The sequence below is a fragment of the Monodon monoceros genome, unplaced genomic scaffold, assembly GCF_005190385.1.
Source record: "Monodon monoceros isolate NGI ecotype Baffin Bay Population unplaced genomic scaffold, NGI_Narwhal_1 Super_Scaffold_16, whole genome shotgun sequence".
NCBI classification, from domain to species: domain Eukaryota; kingdom Metazoa; phylum Chordata; class Mammalia; order Artiodactyla; family Monodontidae; genus Monodon; species Monodon monoceros.
In genome coordinates, this window is record NW_021703772.1 from 77,786,805 (window position 1) to 77,811,322 (window position 24,518).

At 39.3% G+C, this 24,518-nt stretch overlaps 1 protein-coding gene across 3 annotated transcripts in view; it reads right to left on the reverse strand.

The window, feature by feature from the left end:
• The window catches only part of FMNL2 (formin like 2), a 304,567-nt gene that overhangs the window by 104,800 nt on the left and 175,249 nt on the right, over positions 1-24,518 (reverse strand). For all 3 annotated transcript variants that reach the window (XM_029225790.1, XM_029225791.1, XM_029225792.1), the window contains exon 2: positions 23,930-24,013. In XM_029225790.1, coding sequence (XP_029081623.1) covers positions 23,930-24,013 — 84 coding nt within the window. The remainder of the gene's footprint in view (positions 1-23,929; positions 24,014-24,518) is intronic.

Sequence of the window (24,518 nt, forward strand, 5' to 3'; positions counted from 1 at the left end):
AAATGATAGTCAAGGACCAAGGAGGGGGAAGGGAAATACAGATTGATCCTGGCTGGCAGTGTTCTTTTCTGACCCTAGAAGTAGTTACACAGATGTTGGTTTTATCTTACTTATTATGCTATTCTTAAGTTTCACAACCTTTCCTGTATATACACTATATTTAATACACCAAAAAAGTTTACATAAAGCAGCTCCAAAAGGAAAAAAAGATTTGTCATGAAATCAGGACAATTCTTATCAGGTACTTTTCTGCATACAACTCAAAAAATGTTTTCCTAGTAATTCTTTTTAACCTGATTATTGCTTATGCCAAAATGGAATTTTTTAGTATTTCACAACACTGACAATTGGCCAGTATGTTAAGTGTTTGTTTATCCCATATAAATTTGTGTTTCTCCAATACAAGGAACCACAACATTCTTCCCAGTCCACTCAAGCCTTGCTCACTTACAGATTTAGAAATGCTTAAGATCATCTTACTATTATCAAAAGATCATCTTGTTAGTGAAAATATATATTTTATTATTGTTTAATACTACTCTAAAATAAAAGAAATTGGCTTAGAGTGAGACACCTATCAATACTTCCCCTTTAGTTAAAAATGATCATGGTAAATTTCATAGTATACAAACTATCTCTCAACGGAGCTGTTTTAAAAAAAGGTCAGCTTATTATTTCTAATTATTCCCCCCAATTTTCTATCCCACAAGCAATTTCTAATTAATGATTCACGCATATTCGACACCTCTGGCGCCATCACTGTGTCTATGAACCAAGTCCTAATTTTTTTAAACAAACACTATCACCTTACTAAGGGATCAGATAGGATCCAATGGCCACAGGGTTTTAGCAATAGCCCAGCTGAGGGCTCAAATAATCACAAAAAGTTCCCCAAAAAATGAACTGACAAGCTATCTAGAAACCAGTTACTATTTCGAACCCTGTGTATGAAAACAGCTGATGCCAGAGATATATTGGCATATAAATAAAATGCTTTTTAATAATTCAATCCAATTACCCCAACCGTATATATATATATATATATATATATATATATATATATATATTTTTTTTTTTTTTTTTTTTTTTTTTTTTTTTGCGGTACGCGGGCCTCTCACTGTTGTGGCCTCTCCCATTGCGGAGCACAGACTCCGGACGCGCATGCCCAGCGGCCATGGCTCACGGGCCCAGCCGCTCCACGGCATGTGGGATCTTCCCGGACCAGGGCACAAACCTGTGTCCCCTGCATCGGCAGGCAGACTTTCAACCACTGCGCCACCAGGGAAGCCCCAATTACCCCAATTTTTAAAAATCCCATGACAGAGACAACTCACCCTGTGCTCCATTCTACTATAGCAAATACTACCTACCTCTAAATATAAAGTTCCTAACATATGAAACTCAATGAATTTTAACTGTGGCTAATGCAGCATTTGCTTGAGGACCTAAAATTTGAAATCTGTGGACAGTTACTGAGAGATTTCTAATGTTTGTTCTTGCAGGCAATGTCTTCACACCATAAGAGCCGTATTTATTCCTTTAAAAATAACAAAATTTAAGGAATTCCCTGGCAGTCCGAATTCCCTGGCAATCCAGTGGTTAGGACTCCACGCTTCCACTGCTGGGGGACTGGGTTCGATCCCTGGTCAGGAAACTAAGATCCCGCAGGGCACATGGTGCAGCAAAAAATAAATACATAAATAAATAAAACAAAATGTGGCTGACTAGCATATATAACATATTGACATTCACTCAATTAGTAAAATCCCCCCCCCCTTTTTTTTTTTTTTTTGCTGTACGCGGGCCTCTCACTGTTGTGGCCTCTCCCGTTGCGGAGCACAGGCTCCGGACGCGCAGGCTCAGCGGCCATGGCTCACGGGCCCAGCCGCTCCACGGCATGTGGGATCTTTCCAGACCGGGGCACGAACCCATGTCCCCTGCAACGGCAGGCAGACTCTCAACCACTGTGCCACCAGGGAAGCCCTAAAATCCCATTTTTGACAGTCATAAATATAGCTTTCTCTGTTTCTTACTTAAGATTGTGGTCACCCAGAGGGGCTTTCTCAAATAGACACATTTGCTGGTCCTGCTGACTTGATTAATTTCCTTATAATTAATCCCTTGAAATTATGAACAAGGTCTAAATTTAATAAGCTCACACTTTTTCAAATGTGCTTAGCATTTGCTGTTGTGTTTTAGGCATTTTTTCTTCATGTGTTTGAGTAACTTACTAGCATATTTCCAAAAAACAGAAAATGAAGAAAACTGATGCTTTAAAACACATCATACATCGTAGCTACTTCTCGAAAAACTGCACCTACCTCCAGGGATTCAAGTGAAACTCTTATGGAGGAAAAATACAAAGCCCCAACGATTTTCCTAAAACTTGGGGGTTGCTTGTCTAATCTCAAAAGGAGCTACTGTTTGAGTTATGAATCCAGCACCCGGCACACCAAACCTTTTCAGTCTGTCTGTCTTCAACATGGCCATTTGGACAACAGAAACATTTGGGGGAATACACTGGAGAATTCCAGCACCTTGCCAAAACACATTTATTTTGAAGAACTCTGGATGGATTACTGGCATTTTACTTATTTAAATTAATAACTTTTTCCTCTAAGTATTAGAATTTTAGATTTTTCACTGAAACCCAAAATTGCCTTGGCTGGCAGATTTCCATCATCCTCACTTCTGGGACCGCTTCATACTCCACGTGCTATTTTCAATAACTAGTTACCTGCTTGTCCAACATCACTGATAAGCATAGCTTAATTAGATTAAGCCCCTAACTTGAGTTAGGTTATACAGAAATATTGTTCTTAGGGATAAATCATGGTGATTTGTCAATAGCGATGGATAAGCCATCTGAAAGAGCTTTAAAAATACAAATTTCTGGGCTTCCCTGGTGGCGCAGTGGTTGAGAGTATGCCTGCCGATGCAGGGGACACGGGTTTGTGTCCCGGTCCAGGAAGATCCCACATGCTGCAGAGTGGCTGGGCCTGTGAGCCATGGCCGCTGAGCCTGCGCATCCGGAGCCTGTGCTCCGCAACGGGAGAGGCCACAACAGTGAGAGACCCGCGTACCGCAAAAAAAAATAAAATAAAATACAAATTTCGTTCAAACTATCTAATCATACAGCATCACCACCACTCTGACCTCTTGCCATTTATATCTTTGTGTGACCAAACTTTCTTCATGAAATGTTTCTGGATGAGAAATAAAAATGGCTCTGAGGGTTTCAACTGTTCTCCAAAAACATTCAAAGAACCAAGCCCAAAGCCATTTCTTAACATTCAGGACACTATGCTGACAAACTGCACTGAAAGAAGCGTGGGAGGAAAGAGAGGGGAGAACAGACCTTAAAATCTTCATGAAGCATCTGTGTCATTTGCAAACAGTTTAATAAATTAGTGTTAGGAATTCAATTTGTCTGGTAACGAACAGAAAACTTCTCATTGCTAAAAGCGACTTAATTTATACAAGCCCAGGAGCACAATTACCCTTTCACCTGGGGCAGCACTTCTTGTTTCTCAAAGATTATTAACTTATCTTTTACTAACAGTTTAGCATATACTTTAGGCCCCTTAACTTACTCAAGCTTCCCTATCTGCCAAGTAGATGTTAAACTCCATTTTACAGATGAGGAAACTGAGGCTCAGAGTGTAAATGACTTGCCTTAAATCTCAAACACACACACATATACACACCGACACCCCCCACCCCTGATCAAGGATTAAAGCTCAAGTTTTCTGACTCTCTAATCCTTGTTCTTTTCATTACACTATAATAAGTGTACTGATCTTGCTTTAGATAGAGTTTTTATTTTTTTAAACATCTTTATTGAAGTATAATTGCTTTAAATGGTGTGTTAGTTTCTGCTGTATAACAAAGTGAATCAGCTATACATATACATATACCCCCATATCTCCTCCCTCTTGCACCTCCCTCCCACCCTCCCTATCCCACACTCTAGGTGGTCACAAAACACTGAGCTGATCTCCCTGTGCCATGCGGCTGCTTCCCACTAGCTATCTATTTTACATTTGGTAGTATATATATGTCAATGCTACTCTCTCACTTCGTTCCAGCTTACCCTTCCCCCGCCCTCAAGTCCATTCTCTATGTCTGCATCTTTATTCCTGTCCTGCCCCTATATTCATCAGTACCATTTTTTTTCTTAGATTCCATATATATGTGTTAGCATACGGTATTTGGTTTTTTCTCTTTCTGACTTTTTTCACTCTGTATGACAGACTCTAGGTCTATCCACCTCACTACAGATAAGTCAATTTCCTTTCTTTTTATGGCTGAGTAATACTCCACTGTATATGTGTGCCACATCTTTTTTATCTATTCATCTCTCAATGGATACTTAAGTTGCTTCCATGTCCTGGCTATTGTAAATAGAGCTGCAATGAACACTGTGGTACATGACTCTTTTTGAATTATGGTTTTCTCAGGGTATATGCCCAGTAGTGGGATTGCTGGGTCATATGGTAGTTCTATTTGTAGTTTTTTAAGGAACCGCCATAATGTTCTCCACAGTGGCTGTATCAATTTACATTCCCACCAACAGTGCAAGAGGGTTCCCTTTTCTCCACACCCTCTCCAGCATTTATTGCTTGTAGATTTTTTGATGATGGCCATTCTGGCTGGTGTGAGATGATATATCATTGTAGTTTTGATTTGCATTTCTCTAATGATTAGTGATGTTGAGCATCCTTTCATGTGTTTGTTGGCGATCTGTATGTCTTCTCTGGAAAAATGTCTATTTAGGACTTCTGCCCATTTTTGAATTGGGTTGTTTGTTTTTTTGATATTGAGCTGCATGAGCTGCTTGTAAATTTTGGAGATTACTCCTATGTCAGTTGCTTCATTTGCAAATATTTTCTCCTATTCTGAGGATTGTCTTTTCGTCTTGTTTATAGTTTCCTTTGCTGTGCAAAAGCTTTGAAGTTTCATTAGGTCCCATTTGTTTATTTTTGTTTTTATTTCCATTTCTCTAGGAGGTGGGTCAAAACGGATCTTGCTGTGGTACATGGCATAGAGTGTTCTGCCAATGTTTTCCTCTAAGAGTTTTATAGTGTCTGGCCTATATTTAGGTCTTTAATCCATTTTGAGTTTATTTTTGTGTATGGTGTTAGGGAGTGTTCTAATTTCATGCTTTTACATGTAGCTGTCCAGTTTTCCCAGCACCACTTACTGAAGAGGCTGTCTTTTCTCCACTGTATACTCTTGCCTCCTTTATCAAAGATAAGGTGACCAGATGTGCATGGGTTTATGTCTGGGCTTTCTGTCCTGTTCCATTGACCTGTATTTCTGTTTCTGTGCCAGTACCATACTGTCTTGATTACTGTAGCTTTGTAGTATAGTCTGAAGTCAGGGAGCCTGATTCCTCCAGCTCCATTTTCCTTTCTCAAGATTGTTTTGGCTATTCGGGGTCTTTTGTGTTTCCATACAAATTGTGAAATTTTTTGTTCTAGTTCTGTGAAAAATGCCATTGGTAGTTTGATAGGGATTGCACTGAATCTATAGATTGCTCTGGGTAGTATAGTCATTTTCACAATGTCGATTCTTCCAATCCAAGAACATGGTATATCTCTCCATCTGTTTATATCGTCTTTAATTTCTTTCATTAGTGTCTTATAGTTTTCTGCATACAGGTCTTTGGTCTCCTTAGGTAGGTTTATTCCTAGGTATTTTATTCTTTTGGTTGCAGTGGTAAACAGGAGTATTTCCTAATTTCTCTTTCAGATTTTGTCATTAGTGTATAGAAATGCAAGAGATTTCTGTGTGTTCATTTTGTATCCTGCTACTTTACCAAATTCATTGATTAGCTCTAGTAGTTTTCTGGTAGCATCTTTAGGATTCTCTATGTATAGTACCATGTCATCTGCAAACAGTGACAGTTTTACTTCTTCTTTTCCAATTTGGATTCCTTTTATTTCTTTTTCTTCTCTGACTGCTGTGGCTCCAACCTCCAAAACTATGTTGAACAGTGGTGACAGGGGGCAACATTGTGTTGCTCCTGATCTTAGAGGAAATGGTTTCAGTTTTTCACCATTGAGAACAACGTTGGCTGTGGGTTTGTCATATATGACCTTTATTATGTTGAGGTAGGTTCCCTCTAGGCTTACTTTCTGGCGAGTTTTTATCATAAATGGGTGTTGAATTTTGTCAAAAGCTTTTTCTGCATCTATTGAGATGATCATATGGTTTTTATCCTTCAGTGTGTTAATATGGTATATCCCATTGATTGATTTGCATATATTGAAGAATCCTTGCATTCCTTTGATAAACCCGACTTGATCATGGTGTATGAGACTTTTAATATGCTGTTGGATCCTGTTTGCTAGTATTTTGTTGAGGATTTTTGCATCGATGTTCATCAGTGATACTGGCCTGTAGTTTTCTTTTTTGGGGATATCTTTGTCTGGTTATGGTATCAGGGTGATGGTGGCCTCGTAGAATGAGTTTGGGAGTGTTCCTCCCTCTGCTATATTTTGGAAGAGTTTGAGAGGGATAGGTGTTAGCTCTTCTCTAAATGTTTGATAGAATTCACCTGTGAAGCCATCTGGTCCTGGGCTTTTGTTTGTTGGAAGATTTTTAATCACTGTTTCAATTTCAGTGCTTGTGATTGGTCTGTTTATATTTTCTATTTCTTCCTGGTTCAGTCTCGAAAGGTTGTGCTTTTCTAAGAATTTGTCCATTTCTTCCGGGTTGTCCATTTTATTGGCATATAGTTGCTTGTAGTAATCCCTCATGATCCTTTGTATTTCTTCAGGGTCAGTTGTTACTTCTTTTTCATTTCTAATTCTGTTGATGTGAGTTTTCTCCCTTTTTTTCTTGATGAGTCTGGCTAATGGTTTATCAATTTTGTGTATCTTCTCAAAGAACCAGCTTTTAGTTTTATTGATCTTTCCTATCGTTTCCTTCATTTCTTTTTCATTTATTTCTGATCTGATATTTATGATTTCTTTCCTTCTGCTAACTTTGGGGTTTTTTTGTTCTTCTTTCTCTAATTGCTTTAGGTGTAAGGTTAGGTTGTTTGAGATTTTTCTTGTTTCTTGAGATAGAATCATATTGCTATAAACGTCCCTGTTAGAACTGCTTTTGCTGCATCCCACAGGTTTTCGGTCGTCGTGTTTTCATTGTCATTTGTTTCTAGGTATTTTTTGATTTCCTCTTTGATTTCTTCAGTGATCTCTTGACTATTTGATAGCATATTGTTTAGCCTCCGTGTGTTTGTATTTTTTACAGATTTTTTCCTGTAATTGATATCTAGCCTCATAGCGATGTGGTCGGAAAGGATACTTGATATGATTTCAATTTTCTTAAATTTACCAAGCCTTGATTTGTGACCCAAGATATGATCTATCCTGGACAATGTTCCATGAGCACTTAAGAAAATGCATTCTGTTGTTTGGGGATGGAATGTCCTATAAATATCAATTAAGTCCATCTTGTTTAATGTGTCATTTAAAGCTTTTGTTTCCTTATTTATTTTCATTTTGGATGATGTGTCCATTGGTGAAAGTGGGGTGTTAAAGTCCCTACTATTATTGTGTTACTCTCGATTTCCCCTTTTATGGCTGTTAGCATTTGCCTTATGTATTGAGGTGCTCCTATATTGGGTGCATAAATATTTACAATTGTTATATTGTCTTCTTGGATTCATCCCTTGATCATTATGTAGTGTCCTTCTTTGTCTGTTGTAATAGTCTTTATTTTAAAGTCTACTTTGTCTGATATGAGTATTGCTACTCCAGCTTTCTTTTGATTTCCATTTGCATGGAATATCTTTTTCCATCCCCTCACTTTCAGTTTGTATGTGTCCCTAGGTCTGAAGTAGGTCTCTTGTAGACCACATATAGGCGGGTCTTGTTGTATCTATTCAGCCAGTCTATGTCTTTTGGTTGGAGCATTTAATCCATTTACATTTAAGGTAATTATCGATATATATGTTCCTATTACCATTTTCTTAATTGTTTTGGGTTTGTTTTTGTAGGTCTTTTTCTTCTCTTGTGCTTCCTGCCTATAGAAATTCCTTTAGCATTTGTTGTAAAGCTGGTTTGGTGGTGCTGATTTTCTTAACTTTTGCTTGTCAGTAAAGGTTTTAATTTCTCCATCAAATCTGGATGAGATTCTTCTTGGGTAGAGTAATCTTGGTCACAGTTTTTTCCCTTTCATCACTTTAAATATGTCCTGCCACTCCCTTCTGGCTTGCAGAGCTTCTGCTGAAAGATCAGCTGTTAACCTTATGGGGATTCCCTTGTATGTTATTTGTTGCTTTTCTCTTGCTGCTTTTAATATTTTTTTTGTATTTAATTTTTGACAGTTTGATTAATATCTGTCTTGGCATGTTTCTCCTTGGATTTATCCTGTATGGGACTCTCTGTGCTTCCTGGACTTGATTGACTATCTCCTTTCCCATGTTAGGGAAGTTTTCAACTATACTCTCTTCAAATATTTTCTCAGACCCTTTCTTTTTCTTTTCTCTTTCTGGGATCCCTATTATTCGAATGTTGGTGCATTTAATGTTGTCCCAGAGGTCTCTGAGACTGTCCTCAACTCTTTTCATTCTTCTTTCTTTATTCTGCTCTGTGGTAGTTATTTCCACTATTTTATCTTCCAGGTCATATATCCGTTCTTCTGCCTCAGTTTTTCTGCTACTGATTCCTTCTAGAGAATTTTTAATTTCATTTATTGTGTTGTTCATCATTGTTTGTTTGCTCTTTAGTTCTTCTAGGTCCTTGTTAAACGTTTCTTGTATTTTCTCCATTCTATTTCTAAGATATGGATTATCTTTACTATCATTACTCTGAATTGTTTTTCAGGTAGACTGCTTATTTCCTCTTCATTTGTTTGGTCTGGTGGGTTTTTACCTTGCTTCTTCATCTGCTGCATATTTCTCTGTCTTCTCATTTTGTTTAACTTACTGTGTTTGGGGTCTCCTTTTCACAGGCTACAGGTTCATAGTTCCCATTGATTTTGGTGTCTTCCCCCAGTGGGTGAGGTTGCTTCAGTGGCTTGTGTAGTCTTCTTGGTGGAGGGGATTGGTGCCTGTGTTCTGGTGGGTGGGGCTGGATCTTGTCCTTCTGGTGGGCAGGGCCACGTCCAGTGGTGTGTTTTGGGGTGTCTGTGAACTTAGTATGACTTTAGGCAGCCTCTCTGCTAATGGGTGGGCTTGTGTTCCTGTCTTGCTAGTTGTTTGGCATGGGGCGTCCAGCACTGGAGCCTGCTGGCCATTGGGTGGAGCTGGGTCTTAGTGTTGAGATGGAGATCTCTGGGAGAGCTCTTGTCAATTGATATTATGTGGGGCTGGGAGGTCTCTGGTAGTCCAATGTCCTAGACTCAGCTCTCCCACCTCGGAGGCTCAGGCTTGACACTGGCCAGAGGACCAAGACCCTGGCTAGCCACATTGCTCAGAAGAAAAGGAAGAAAATAAAGGAAAAAAAAAAAGAACAGATAGAACCCCAAAGCAAATGGTAAAAGCAAAACTCTGACATGTCACCCTCCACACGGAAAAATCCTTTCTTTGTGTGAATAAAGGTGGCCTTTGAGGTCCAGGTTTTAGAGAACCGTCTCCCAGTCCCAAGGACAGTCACGGCTTCAGCCAGTGGGGGCCCCCTCCAGAGCCGGCAGCCTCAGTGAGGCCACCCTCCCCTTGGGCTCTGGAGCAGCTCGGTGACGGCGGAGGGGAGAGACCCCAAGCCAGGAGTTCCAGCCTAGAGTAAGTTTTTAAAAGACAAAAAACATGTTCTACTTTTCCTTGAGTCTCAGTATGTAGATGAATACTCAGCACCCAGTCCTTAATAATGTTCAAAGAATTAAACTTCTTTTAAATGTCATATACAAGTCACTTCTCACATAGATTATGAGTAAGTTTTTAAAGTTTAAAAGTACTCAGAGAGACTGTAAACACTCTGTACAAGGCATACACCCAGTGGATTCTGTGCTAGATATGTCAGCCAAACTACTATCATAGTGAAAGGACATTTGCTGATAAGCTTGTGTTGTACCTCTCACGGCTCTGAAACTGCCTAGTGCCTCCCATAATTATACATTTCTCATTAACTCAATCCACTAAGGCTTACATCAGCCTCCCCTCTCCCCACTGGCCACTAGGAAAGTCACTCTGCCTATACACAGGCCAGCCCTGCAGATAAGGAAAAAAACAAAGCATTGATTGGATTCCATTTAATGACCAAGGTTCAAATCTACTGCAACTCAAATTAGAAAACCAGGCCATTCATGTAATGACCTATATGGGAAAAGAATCTAAAAAAGAGTGGATATATGTATAACTGATTCACTTTCCTGTACAGCAGAAACTAACAAAACATTGTAAATCAACTATACTCAACTAAAAATTTTAAAAAAGAACAGAAAAAAAGAAAACCAGGCCATTCTTTTCTTTTTTTTTTTTTTTTTTTTTTTGCGGTACGTGGGCCTCTCACTGTTGTGGCCTCTCCCGTTGCGGAGCGCAGGGTCAGCGGCCATGGCTCACAGGCCGAGCCGCTCTGCGGCATGTGGGATCTTCCCAGACCAGGGCACGAACCCGTGCCCCCTGCATCGGCAGGCAGATTCTCAACCACTGCGCCACCAGGGAAGCCCCCAGGCCATTCTTAAAAGGAGCTTAAACGAAGGGCTGTGACAGGGAAGTGCTAGATTTGTTGGGCAAGTCACAGTACATGGAACTCTTCAGCTATGCTACAACATGGCCTTCTCTATGAGACACAGGCAGACTCAGTCTTGGTTCCTTTCTGACCAGCTGAACTGTTTCTCTGGGGCCTCCCTCCACACCCCCCTTTCCCCACCTAAATCTAATAAACTTTGTCACTGAAAGCGTTTTTGCATAAAGGTTTGGAACTGGACATTCCACTCACCTAGCACAACATTTCTGATCCTTTGCGTCCTCTCTATCCATGTGTATAATTACAGGAGAAATTACTTAACTGAGGTTAATTTGGCATTGGCTGGACTTACAACAAGCATGTCATAAGCATTTCTGCTCCATAAATTCTATTTGGATAAGCAGCTCCAAAATCAAACAGAATTTCATTTAAGTTTATCTTATATCTTCATATTCTGAGGTTTAAGAAATTATAGTGAGTCTCTGGGAAATGAATGGCTTGTGGGGGACACACTTAGTGTTGAGTTTCTTCCCTGTTTGGGAAAGTCACAGGGTCACTGGCTCTATTTCAATAGTGGATTAAGCAAAGCCACACAAACTGCTTCAACACCCTTAGGGATGAATTAGACGTCACCATCATTATACCATTACTAATGTTTCATTATTCTGCTCTGTAATAAATTTAGATGGTGAAAATTCAAAGGGCTTTGCTTTTGTGCACATAAGCTCACTAAGCTTGATTTTTCTTCCTAGAAGCTGACAGTAGTTGGCCTTCCTTTGCCAAGGCTGAGTAAGCAAACTGTTGTCTCTAAATGAGCTCTAATTACAACCAGCATCATTGCCATTAGTGAGTACTAATTTGCAGGACTTAGCTTGGTGCTAAATGCTCTTCAGAGCTACACTGACAGGAATAATCTATGTCCTCCAAGGGTTTACCCTCTAAAATGGAGAACGCTGACAAGAGTAGATGAAGAGGAGGAAAGACAAAAATAAAATATTGCATTAATATTGTATATAGACAGAAGTGAAGTGATTTACACAATATAGCAGAGGCCAGGAAAGAGTGCATGTGTGGGAGGAGGAGGTGCCAAGACCAGAAACCAGGTTCCTAAGCAGGGAAACTGAGGTTAGCCATAACATCTCAGCTCTCACAGCAGCAACAACTTATACACATGAAGAAAATGTATGCAAACAGAGCCAGATTCCCCCAAGGAATTGAGAGTACCAAAGTCCCCAAGGGAATGCATATTCCATGTTTCCCAAAAAGAAAAAAACAAATTCTGACACTTTGGAAAGGCTGCCAGATGACTACCCCACCTACAGAAAGTATGCATATGAAAGAAGAGAACAATGAAGAGAAAATGAAGAAAAAGTATTAAGACTCTACCTACTTATAACAATTGATGGCCAAGAAAGCACGTTCAGATGGGATTCTAATTTTGTCTGACGACTACCAGAGGCAGCTAGTGCCAGCTGTGCTACTATTTAGAAGGATCCCTGTGGTTATTATTGGATGAAAACATTCTACTAGACAAGTCCCTGCCTCTGAACATCTTAAATCTTGCTATCACATTTAGGTGTCCTGTTTCCAGGCACTAACATGAAAAATATCAAGGTGAAAAAAAAAAATTTTTTGTTTTTGGTCATTTCATTCTTCCATTCATCCAGAACACATTATGCAAGACACCATGTAAAAAGCACAAAACGAAACTAATTCGATGCCAAAGCATTAAATCTCATCTCTGAGATACAACAGACATTTATGTAATACAAAGCAGAATATGATAAGAGCCATATGGGATCCTCTGGAAGTTCAAAGAAAGGTAAGGCTCTTTCCAACCGAGATGATCAAAGGAACTTCCCTGAAGAAACTGACTTTTGAATTGTGTTTTGAAGGACAGGCAGCATATAGATATCCTGGGACAGTGTGAGAGGCAGGAGTCAGAGACTTCCAGATGGGGGAACATGGGAACAAAGGCAGAGAAGCACAGGGCATGTGCCAGCAACTTCAAGGCTTTAGCTGGGTTCCAGTAACACAGTTTATGAAAGGCAATGGCACAAAAGGATCTAAACAGTAAGTTGGAAAGGACAAAGGCAGATGTCAAATAATAAGCTAATGCATACAGAACAGACAACAGGGAGTCAATGAGGAGTTTTGAATAGTGGAAGAGCATACAGTTAATACCATGTGACTCCCCTTTCTCCGTTCCCAACTTTATAAGTTGGCCATTTCTGCACTTAAGACTAGTGCAGAAAAATCAGCATGTCAGATGCATTCCACAGCCACAGTTTCTTGGAGGGCCGTGAAGCATTCTTCAGCTCTGAATATGAAATCATTTTCCTAGTCTGAGAGGAGAGGACAACTTTCCAAGTGTTCCATTACAGCTCTCAGACTGAAAATAACTTTTGATGAGACTTTTCCAAACGATTTCCTTTATTTAGACTAGCAAAAGTCTCTTCTAGTTCAACAGGTCTTTCCTAATCAAAACATCCTATAATTCATTCTTTAATATTAATTTGGCTTCTTTAATCCTATTCATAGTTCATCATTTTCCCCTATTTAAAGTGTTTTAGTTGAATTTGTTGAATTTTTAAGGAAGGAAGCCATACTAATAAAGTTAAACTAAAACAGCCTTCCACAGCAAGGATGATGAGTTAAATATCCAAGTGTTAAAACAACATAAAGTAGTATTTGTATTAATTACCTAGTCGAAATTCTTGGCTACTACACCTTAATAAATAATTTAAATTATTTTCTGAAAGATAGTGTCAAAGGTCAACCTCAGTCTAGCCTGTATACCTTAAACTGGCTACATGATTCTTCATTTCCTGTAACAGCGTTCCCAAGTTTACAGAAGATGCTCATACAGTAAAGTTTATTTCAAACAGCATCACCAAGTTGTCTGGGTCAGCTCAGGCAATTTAGTTGTTTTAAGGGGGGTTCGGGGGATCTGTAATTCCATTTGTATTACCAGGCAGGAAGGCAGGCAATGCGATGTTCATTCTGGCAAAAGATAACCTAAACTCTTCATATCAGACTGAGCCCCAGGCCTCTTGCTCTAGCTGCTAATGCGGAATAGCATTTCTGAGAGAGCATTTACATCAAGCTGCCAAAAAGGATTCCTTTAAAAAGGAATAATTCCCCCCTTGTTTAGCTAACCTTCTCCCCATTTTCTGTCCCTCTCTCAGTCCCTGTGGGATAAGCCAGCATCTTTTCTCCTCACTATAAAAATTGTATGACAAAGGGAAAGTCTGGAAGAGGAAAGATGTAAACTCACTTCTGGGTTCAGACTCAATTTTCCATGTCTCCAGAGATACTAAACTCTAGAAAGCTCAACATATAGAGAGTTGGCATCTGCTCCTCTCATTGCTTCTCCAGCGTTTTAGAATCAAGAAATTGGAGGCCTGGAGTAAGTCTTAATGGAAGAGAAACTTGTTTTCTGGAGGGAAACTAAAACTTGTCTTCTTTTTAATAGCAACTAACTCAGGTTTGGCAACTTCAAGAAAAGGACAACAGTCCCTTTAAAATCTCAAGGAGATTCTGAAGAACCTAGAGGCAGGACAGGAATAAAGATGCAGAAGTACAGAATGGACTTGAGGACATGGGGAGTGGGAGAAGGGTAAGCTGGGACGTAGTGAGAGAGTGGCATGGACATATATACACCACCAAACGTAAAATAGATAGCTAGTGAGAAGCAGCCACAGGGAGATCAGCTCGGTGCTTTGTGTCCACCTACAGGGGTGAGATAGGGAGGGTGGGAGGGAGACACAAGAGGGAGGAGATATGGGGATATATGTGTATGTATAGCTGATTCACTTTGTTATACAGCAGAAACTAACACACCATTGTAAAGCAATTATACTCCAATAAAGATGTTAAAAAAAAAAATCTCAAGGAGAAGATAACTCAGAGACAATTTTTTTTTAATTTGGCAAGAATGCATGTCCCAAAGCCAATTCATGCCTGGCTTGGCCCCCTGCTGGAACTCAGAACAGACTGATACTATCAACCATTTAGAGTCCTTTCCAGACTCCAAGTATCACAGGAGGTATCTGTTTTGGGAGAACTCAGACCCATACCCTCTCTCACTTTACTCTTTGCTTTCCCTCACCTATACAACTAAATGCTTATTCAATGAATAAATTAATGAATACATAAATAAAGGCAAGGTTTTGTTTGTTTGTTTTTTGCGGTATGCGGGCCTGTCACTGTTGTGACCTCTCCCATTGTGGAGCATAGGCTCTGGACGCGCAGGCTCAGCGGCCATGGCTCACGGGCCTAGCTGCTCCAGGCATGTGGGATCTTCCAGGACCGGGGCACGAACCCGCGTCCCCTGCATCAGCAGGCGGACTTTCAACAACTGCACCACCAGGGAAGCCCAAGGCAAGTTTTAAAATTGAATACAATCTAAAACAAATGAAACTATCAGACTATCAAAATTGGTAATCATAGCAGAGACTAGCTGTTTACTAACACTTTCTTCTCTTTCCTGGGTATTCAGCTAGCCTACATTTCTCATCCTCCTTGGCAGGCCTAGCTAAAAAAATAAGACTATAACACATGCCACTTTCAAACCTGGCCCAAAAAACTCTCCAGGTGTCCACCTGCATTTTCTTTCTTCCTTTGATTGCAAAGCTGAAACTTTATGTTGAAAACAGCCTCAAGTGGATCCCTGATTAATTCTGTGTAATTTAACCCCCAATGATCAACAATACCAACTTGGATTGTTATGTGAACGACAAGCTTGTTTTGTAAATCATTATGTGTCTTGGCATCTATAGTGGGTTGAATGGTGTCCCCCAACCCAAAATATTTGTCCATGTCCTAACCCCTAAACCAGTGAATATGACCATATTTGGAAAAAAGGGTCTTTGTGGATACAATGAAGTTAAGGATCTTGAGATGAGATCACCCTGGAGTATACAGGTAGGCTCATACCCAGTGACAAGTATCCTTATAAGAGACAGAGGAGAAGGATCAGATACAAGGAGAAGAGTTTGGGAAGGCCATGTGAAGATGGAGGCAGAGACTGAAGTTATGCAGCCACAGGCCAAGGAACGCCAACAGACACCAGAAGCTGGATGAGACAGGAAGGATTTTCCCCTGGAGCCTTTGGAGGGAACACAGCCTGGCAGACAGCTTGATTCCAGACTTCTGGCCTCCAGAACTGTGACAAAACCCTTTCTATTGTTTTAAGCCATGGAGTTTGTGGTCATTTGTTATGACAGCCCTAGGAATCTCATACAGCATCTGTTTGTTATCTATCATTACTCTTACTTATACTGGAAGTTAATAACAGAAAAGGTATCAACATCAAGTGACTTTAAATAACAGTACTCGGCACATCTTTAATAGGATGCATTCCGAGGACACAAAGGTACAAGACATTTATCCTTCACCTAGTAACTTTAGTTAGTAATGATATTGGTAGTTGTTATTTTGAAACTTTTAATATTATAGGAAAAGACAAATAATTGATGTTAGGAATCAAATATTTCACTGAAAAAAAGTGATAATTATAAAATTAAAAAATAAGTGAATTAATATTAAAAATTGATTTGGAAATATCAATTTGAACTCATAATGTTTAGACATACATTTTCAAGGTCCAGACACTTAAACTGAGACACAAATTCACCCAGCAGCTGTGACAACCTAATAATATGACAACTTCTAATACCATCCCCTGGGAAGAAGAATAGGGCTCCTTGAAGAAATGTCTTATTCTAGGTCAGGTGCAAGGAAAGTACAAGTTAAGCCTAAGAAATGATTTTTGCACCATACAAAAAGCTTGTAAGGATTAATAGGGTCATGTCAAAAGGATAGAGGAGCCAGCACGAAGGAGCTCCCAAATGTTAAAATGTTGTTAATGTGAGCCCCCCCAAAAAAATCTCCTATTGATTGTGACACACTGACTATGAAAATCCATGGGTTCACAATGATATTCACAAAAGGAAGCTAAAGAAAACATTTGTCGCCTTTTGAGGTATCTATTAAACTAAGCCCTTACTTTGAAAAATGACAATTGAGGGAAAGAATTACAGGAATAGTTAATTCCAGGGTAAACCAGGACCAGGTGAAAGCTCTAGCTGCTGGCTTAATGTTGAAGGGAAATAAAATTAGAAAATCGGGTTTGTCTTTTTTCCTGCAACTCCTAATGAAACTGATTCAGCCAAAAATTATCAATTGGTTTTAAAACTCACTAGGTACAAGGCTGATAGGTAACGAGACGTATATATGATGCCAAAGTAACACTCCACAGATTCCTTTCTGCATAAGGGAAAAACATAATTATACAACAGAGGAATCAGGTTGTCATCTGATCCTTTGACCTTTATTACCTAATGGTGAGATATCAGATATTATTTGTCTCTTATATTCCAGACAAAGACGTTCAACATCAATCTATCATATCTTTACATCTAACTTCTGGTTAACAGGAAATTCAGGAGCTCAGACACCTCTAGGAAACAATCAGGTGAATACAGGAAACAAGATTTCCTACAAAATGGCTTGCCTGGTTGCTTTACTATATGAGCATCATGAATAGAAGTCTGTTCTAGATTAAAAGAGACTTAAAAAACGTAACTGCCAGATGTAGTGTGTGATTGATTCTGGACTAGTTTGAACAAACCAGGTGGGAAGAACATTAAGAAAGCTGAGAAATATGAACCGGGCAGTAGACGATATTAAGAAATTATTACTCATTTTAATTGTGATGACTTTATTTGGATAAAAGAGAAAATTCTCATTTTTATAAGATGCATAGTGAATTTTTTTAAGATAAACTAGAAAACAAAATATCAAACAAAAAATCCAACTAACGCATAGTCAAAAGGAGGGTTACACAGAAGGGAAAGACCAAATATAAAAACGATAAAAGAAAAACACTAAGGGTTTGAAAGATAGAATTTCAAAACAATTAAACAGATCCCAAAACCTAATAATGATTTTAAACTAAAGAGCATTTCAACATACCACAGAACTATGGAAGTACAGTAAAAATGCAAACAACTTAACACCAAATAATATTAAATATAGCAATAATGTCAGCTAGCCAGACGAATGAATAAGGGAGAGAGGGCAGGGAGATGGCTGTCTGCTGTCCCGACAGCTGGGAAAGCCTCAATGAAGTGAGCTCCGCTAAATGTAGAATCAAAGCCTGGAACTGGGGGATACAGGCTAAAGGCAGATTAAATCGGGAGTCTTGGAGCAAGAGGAGAGGGGGTAGAGCAAGGCAAAGGCTACTGCTGCATCACCATCTTTTCCTTCTGCTTCTTTCCCACTATCTATGCTATCCATACACTGCTCCAATGACTAATATGACAGCCGACACGGAATCAGGCTACAGCCATCCTTCCCACCCTCCCTTGTCACAACTCATTTATTTCCCCTGGGGCTCCAAGGACAAGCCCTCATTAACTGAATCTGATGGTCCACAAGAAATAATTTATCAGTATCCAGTAATATTTGCTTACCTGGCAGAGAAGAGCTCTAACTGGCTCACAAAAACATGAACAGTTAATAAAACAAATCACAGAGATATATGTGTGCTCTTCAATATTTTAGGAAATTTGATTCCAGTGGCAAATTGGCTTAGTAAGTTATCCAGTAAGTAACTTTCTTGTCTTTCAGAAGAAATAGTATTAGAAAGTAAGTGAAGGGTTTAAAAATAATTAATACATTCAAATGGTCTGGGTCAGTTGTGTTGAAAAAGACAAGAGCAACTCTCGCTGTACTGGAGTATCTTAGTACCACTGGTCTGGCTCAGCTCTGGCTGAGTGGCAGCAAGGGCCTTCCCCTTTCCTGACTAGGACACGTACATGCCAAGCCTTGAGATCTGCAATCTGATCTCCCTGAAGTGCTGAACACAGGAAGCTGAGTCTAAGTGGGTATGCTTTTCTGCCACCTCTTCACTCTCCCCTGTTTTGTCTTTGTTTTTAATCTCCTTCTCCCATATCATTCTATACAAGCAAAGGGAAGACGCCCATCTCTCACGAGGCTACAATGCAAAGCAATAGCCAGCCATTAGGGGGCAAGGTCGAGCCGTGCCAAACCACCGCCCCCTGCAAAAAAAACAAATTGTGCCATCACCAGCAAAGCCACAGGGGAGTTTTCTGACCCAGCTCAGGTATGCACTGCTAACATTTTGGGACAGGATTATGTACATTCGCGGAACCTACCCCCTCAGTGTTAGTCATCTACAATGCCCTGAATTTTTGACTAACCACTTCCACTTATTCAGCTGAGGCACAGTTACCAACCAAGCCACCACCACTGCTAAGTTCTACAGACCCCATTCCCTCCATGCCAACATCACCTGAGAAGCCACAAAATGCAGCCTTGGTGATAGCCCCTTACCTACTGCAATTCAGGTTTCAATGGATTGTTTCTAGGTCCCTAATAATTGAAACGGCTCATGACTGGAGTTTGGAATTGGTGTTCTTGTCTAACTAACCCGGGTGGCCTTGGCACTGGCCTAGTCATTTATGTTCTTGAACCTCCATTTCATCATCTATAAAATAAGGAGTTTAGTGAACAGGCAGAAAAGGCAAAAGGATTTCTGCTTTACTTCCTATGATCCAATACAGTTAATTTTTTTTTTTGACAAGCATGCATTAAGTATTCTTTTTGAGAAGAATTTAAAGAGTGGCTTGAAATAAATGATCTCTAACAACCCTTCCAGATATAATGATCTGAAAGTCTTAAATTCATCCAGGATCTCTGAAGCTCCCTATACGCAACCTTTATCCTTAACTTGTGGGAAACTGCCAAGACCCCAAAGCCAACCAGTGCAGCACAGGGTCTGTGCTTACGGAGCACTGAAAATTGAGGCAAGAGTGAGAGCAAGGGCCTTCCCTCTCTGCATAGATATAAAGACCATTGAAAGAGCCCTCTTATTGCTACACAGCTTGTGAGTTTTCATTTGCGTTTGTCAAAAGAACTTAGTATTTCCAGCTTTTTACTCTCACACTGTCATTTCATCTATTATAAAATTAGCCTCGGTGTCCCCACCGAGTCCTCGAACGGATGTCCTCGTGGAACTCTGCCCACTTACTACAGCACAGAAATAAGTTCCCTGGGATACACCTCATACTGCCCAAAACCCAGCAGGGAAGCCTCTTTCTTCGGCTTCTATCATCCCACTCAGAACAGACTTACACGGTTCTCCCATGTCTAACCTCTGAGACCCGCTGAAAGCGCAGGTCATCTTTATATTTATGCAGTAATCTAGGAAAGGGCTAAAGGATACTGCTGGAATATATGATGCACCGATATGCACAATGCCCACAGCAGATAGAAAATTTTAGTACTGTTATCTGTGCAAACTTTATTTTTGTTCACCAATAATGCTGATATATTTTATGTTCATCTTGTTCAAAAAGAAGTCTTCTGAAATTTTACAGCTTCATACAAGATTTTTTTTTAAGTGAGGAAATCAATGTGGAGGGAAAATGTGGGCAGGAAAAATTCGATGAAGCCATGGATGAGGCTAGCAAACAAAACATAGGCTACTAAGATACTGTATACTCGGTAAGGGAAGACCACAGATTTGGCTCTGAGCATTCTAGCAGCCAAGGGGAAAAAGGAGAAACATGACCAGTTCCATGATTCACAGTGTCCACATGATAATTTTTCATGGAACTGAAACCTGAAGTAATCTCTCCCTGGGTCATCCAACACTCTTGTTCACATACTTCTTTTTAGAATTAAATTTCTTTAATATCCAAATTTTACTTTGCACACCTTACATACAACATATATTTTAAGATAACAGATAATATATCTGCGTTGTTTTAAAAGAAATAAAATTAATATTTGTATTTAGTACACTATTTGTGCACAAAGCAACAGGGGCCAAGGAATGGGTTGTGTGTCAGGGAGCAATGACAACACACCACGATCATTGTTTTAAGACTTCACAAAAGAGAGGTTCACCTTGATGTTTTCTTGGACTGAAATCTATAGCTGTGGCTTTTCCTGACAGCATCATGCATCATGTATTCAAACCGCAAAGTATGTTTGGGGAACATATGATGACTGATTCAACAATAAATTTCCCTGAATCTTTTGAAGACAAGTTGACAATAAAAATAATCATGATTCTAATACTTAATATCTGGGCCCCTCAGCCACAGCAGAAGTAGCCCTACCACTTATGAAGCACTTACTATATGCCCAGTGTTAGTCTACGTACTGTACATATATTGCCTCCAATCTTCAAAATAACTTAAGGATGTTAGTATTAACTATATTTTACAGATGAGGAAAAAAATGAAGGTAGTTAAGTAGCAAATATCTTTGTTTTTAAATTTTATATTATAAAATTTCCAAAATTCACAAAAGTTGAGATTTTACTATAATAGACCTCAACATATCTCACCAAGATTCAACAACTAAAGGTTCTTCCACATTTCCTTTATCTACCACTTTTTTTCGATGAAGTATTTTACAACAAACTCCAGTCATATCATTTCATCCTTGCACAAGTACATGTTTCTTAAAAAGTAAGAACAGATTCTTATTTAATCCAATACCAAAACCAAAACCAACAAAGATAATTTCTTGGAATCATCTAATAATTACTCGGGAGTCACAAGTCAAATATCCCCAATTTTCCCAAAAAGTCTTTTTATAGTAATTTTTGTCACAGTAAAGAGAAATCCACACCCATTAGCAGTCACTCCCCATCCCCCCTCCCAGGCCATGGCAACCATTAATCTACTTTCCGTCTCTACAGATTTTTGTATTCTGGACATTTCATATAAATGGAATCATAAAAACAAATGTATTTTGAGTGTCTATCAGTTTAGGTACCACTGACAGATACAGATAGGTACCAAATATATATATGACATGGTCCATGTAGGTAACAGATAAACAGTCAACAAACACCAATACATTATATTTGCCATATAAATACTACATTATGAATGCTCTAAGCTCATGGTTTTTATCTTTTCCCTCACACACATACATAGGAGAAATGATATTCATGTGTGTGACATACCAATGGGTTACCTATATGCGACAAAAAGCCCAGTTTTCTGCTGGCCACAATTCTCACAATGACTAACGGTTAATCAAAAATGGTAGTTCACCATAATGGTAGCTTAGTGCCTGTGTTAACAACTCCCGGCTTTCTCTCCCTCTCAGGAAAGCATGCCAGAATGCAAGTCGGAGAAACAGAGATAACATGTATTTTTAAATTTATTTTTAGTGTATCATTCACAAACTTGAGCACTTTATAAGGAAGGGAGCAAAGAGCTAGTGGTTAAGGGTATAGACCCCAGAATGTACATATTCTCCAGATCAGACTGTGTACGCCCCTTTACTACGTAACAGCTATGTGACCTTCAGGAATGATATCTCTAAGTCTCAGTTTTCCCTGTATGTCAAATGGAGATATTAATAAGTATGACTGCTTTCGAGATTTAACACAGAACTCTTATGAAGAAAATCTGCTTATTAAATGTTGGTTACTGGCAATAATAATTATTATGATTATTTCCTTATTATTAACAAATCACACATGCCGCCTCAGAACTGACGGAGCCACTTCCGTTTGCAGCTGTCAGCATGTGTGAAAGTGACGACCAGAAAGGAACCGATGAAGTAGCTCAATTCTCCACATCCTGGCATATTAACATTTAAGGGCAATAATAACCTGAACATTGAGGATTTGAGAATCAGAAACGTAATCAAGATAACTGACTTGTTCCTCCCTCTGCCTCAAGATCCCCGCTAGACCCCATCACTAACTCCATGAAGCTACTTATGGGCTGAGAAGAGCACAGCTGTTAGAAATGTCCATCATCAGCAGGCTTCCCTTTCTGGCATGTTGGAGATGCAAACCACCACCCAAGAAAACCTTCCTTTGCCTGAGCTCTGTGCTCCATCACAACCTGTCATACGCAGGATTTCTAACCACCCCTGGACCTCTCTCATTTGTGTGGTTATTTTTCCTTTATACTAATTACCCCTACACTCTTTGTTCACTATCGTAAAATCAGTTCTCTTGGCAGTAATAGGTGTAGGTAATACTCATTTAAAATTAAGTCTCAAGGAAGAAGACTGTGTCAGCAAAATTTTATTCTTTGGCATCATGGTCCTATAAGCAATAAGCTTGCTCTTCAGCTTGTATCTACTCGTGGTGCTCAATATAGCAGGCAGAACGGAGTATGATGTCCCCACCACTGCTTTACTGTTTTAGTTCAGAAGCTAAAGTAAAGCAACACACAATGGGCACTTCAGAAGCTCCATGTAAACTGCAGGTATCTATTCCTTAGGGAACATGGACCATCTACCTTTGGGGAACAGAAAATGCCTCTGCTCCCCTGACGCATCTGTCCCACAGCAGAGACCAAAGGGTTGGAAGGAAATTACAACACTACCAAGAATTTTCAGGGTGGCAAGGGGCTGGGGGGACAAGACCACCCTGAAGACGCTCATGGCACAAAATAAAAGAGCTAATATATAATATACAGAGCCTATCTTTACTTTACAGGGTGAACCTTCTAAGCTTTAAACAATTAGCCTGTACCTGCCCAGGAGTGAAGTCTCCAAAAAATTACTACCAATTACAATAATACACTACATACTATTTTAAAAGAATGATGTAGAGACATCCATACTGAAAAAAATATCAAGATGCATTAGAGTATGTATGGGTATTCACATATTGTTTTTAAAAAACAAAAACAGAAGAAAAAACTAGATGGAAATACTTCAGAGTCTTGCCAGTGGGCCTCTGAAGTGTAGAATTTGGAGGGTAGAAAGAAAGAAAATGGAGAAATCCCCTTTTTATTATATATCTCTCTGAAGAGTCTAAATTTGTTGTGAGTTAATGATAAGAACACCTGGGGAACTGCTATAATATGAAATAATTTTTTATCAGCCCAAGCAATGTTTCTTTGTAAACAATTCACCTTCTTGCATCAGTAAACATCAATACACATGAATAAGAAAGCCAATTAAATTAGAGGACCTGCATTATTCAAGAAGCATAAACTGCTATGTAAGGTAAATAGAAAAACAGATCAGCTGAATTTGATTTGTCCACTTGACCAGTTACCAGAAATTTTAACTAAAAAACATTTAAAAATAAAGTAGACAATTAAAATAATGCAAGAATAAAATGTCATTTTCTAACTTTTCCTTTGGTCATAATCAACAGGAAGGCAAATCACAAGACAGAAATTCATGCATCTCCTGAAAAAAGTCTGATATATTTAGGGAGGAAATCCGGTTCTCTTCTCTATTTCTTGAAAAAAAGCATCAATGTTTCTTACCTGATCACAAATCAGTTCCCACTTCTTCTCATTGTCATATTGCCGCAGTAATCTGGCTTTGTCAGGGGGTAGGTTCATAGCATTCTGTGAGAAAAAAAGAGAAGAAATATGTCACATTCCACAACAGACTGCTAATGGGTAACTCATGGGCAGACCAAAGAATGCTACTGTGGTTCTTTAATGACTTTTCAAATCCTAGCATCTGATTAACATAAACACCCTATAAAAGTCATTTAAACATCAAATTGGTTGAATGGCAGGAGAGAGACTCTGAAGTCCTATGTTGGGACACTGAGGTAGTCTGCTCTGAACTACAGACTTGCATTTCAGGAAAGATAATGCCTTATTTCTCCATTTAATTGCAGGCTCCCAGTCTCCTCAACAAAAGGTCAGAGGTTATTATTGAGAAGGTATTGGCCCAGTTTTTTTTCCCAGGCATAAGAGTCTTTCATTTTGGACAGTGGGAACTTGATTTTGTTATATCCTTATCAAAATTTCCTTAGAAATCACAAATCAGTCCTGGAAAAGTCCTCAAAAGACCATATGTCCAGTTTCCTGCCCCCAGGGTGTTTTACTGTCCCTTGCTTCC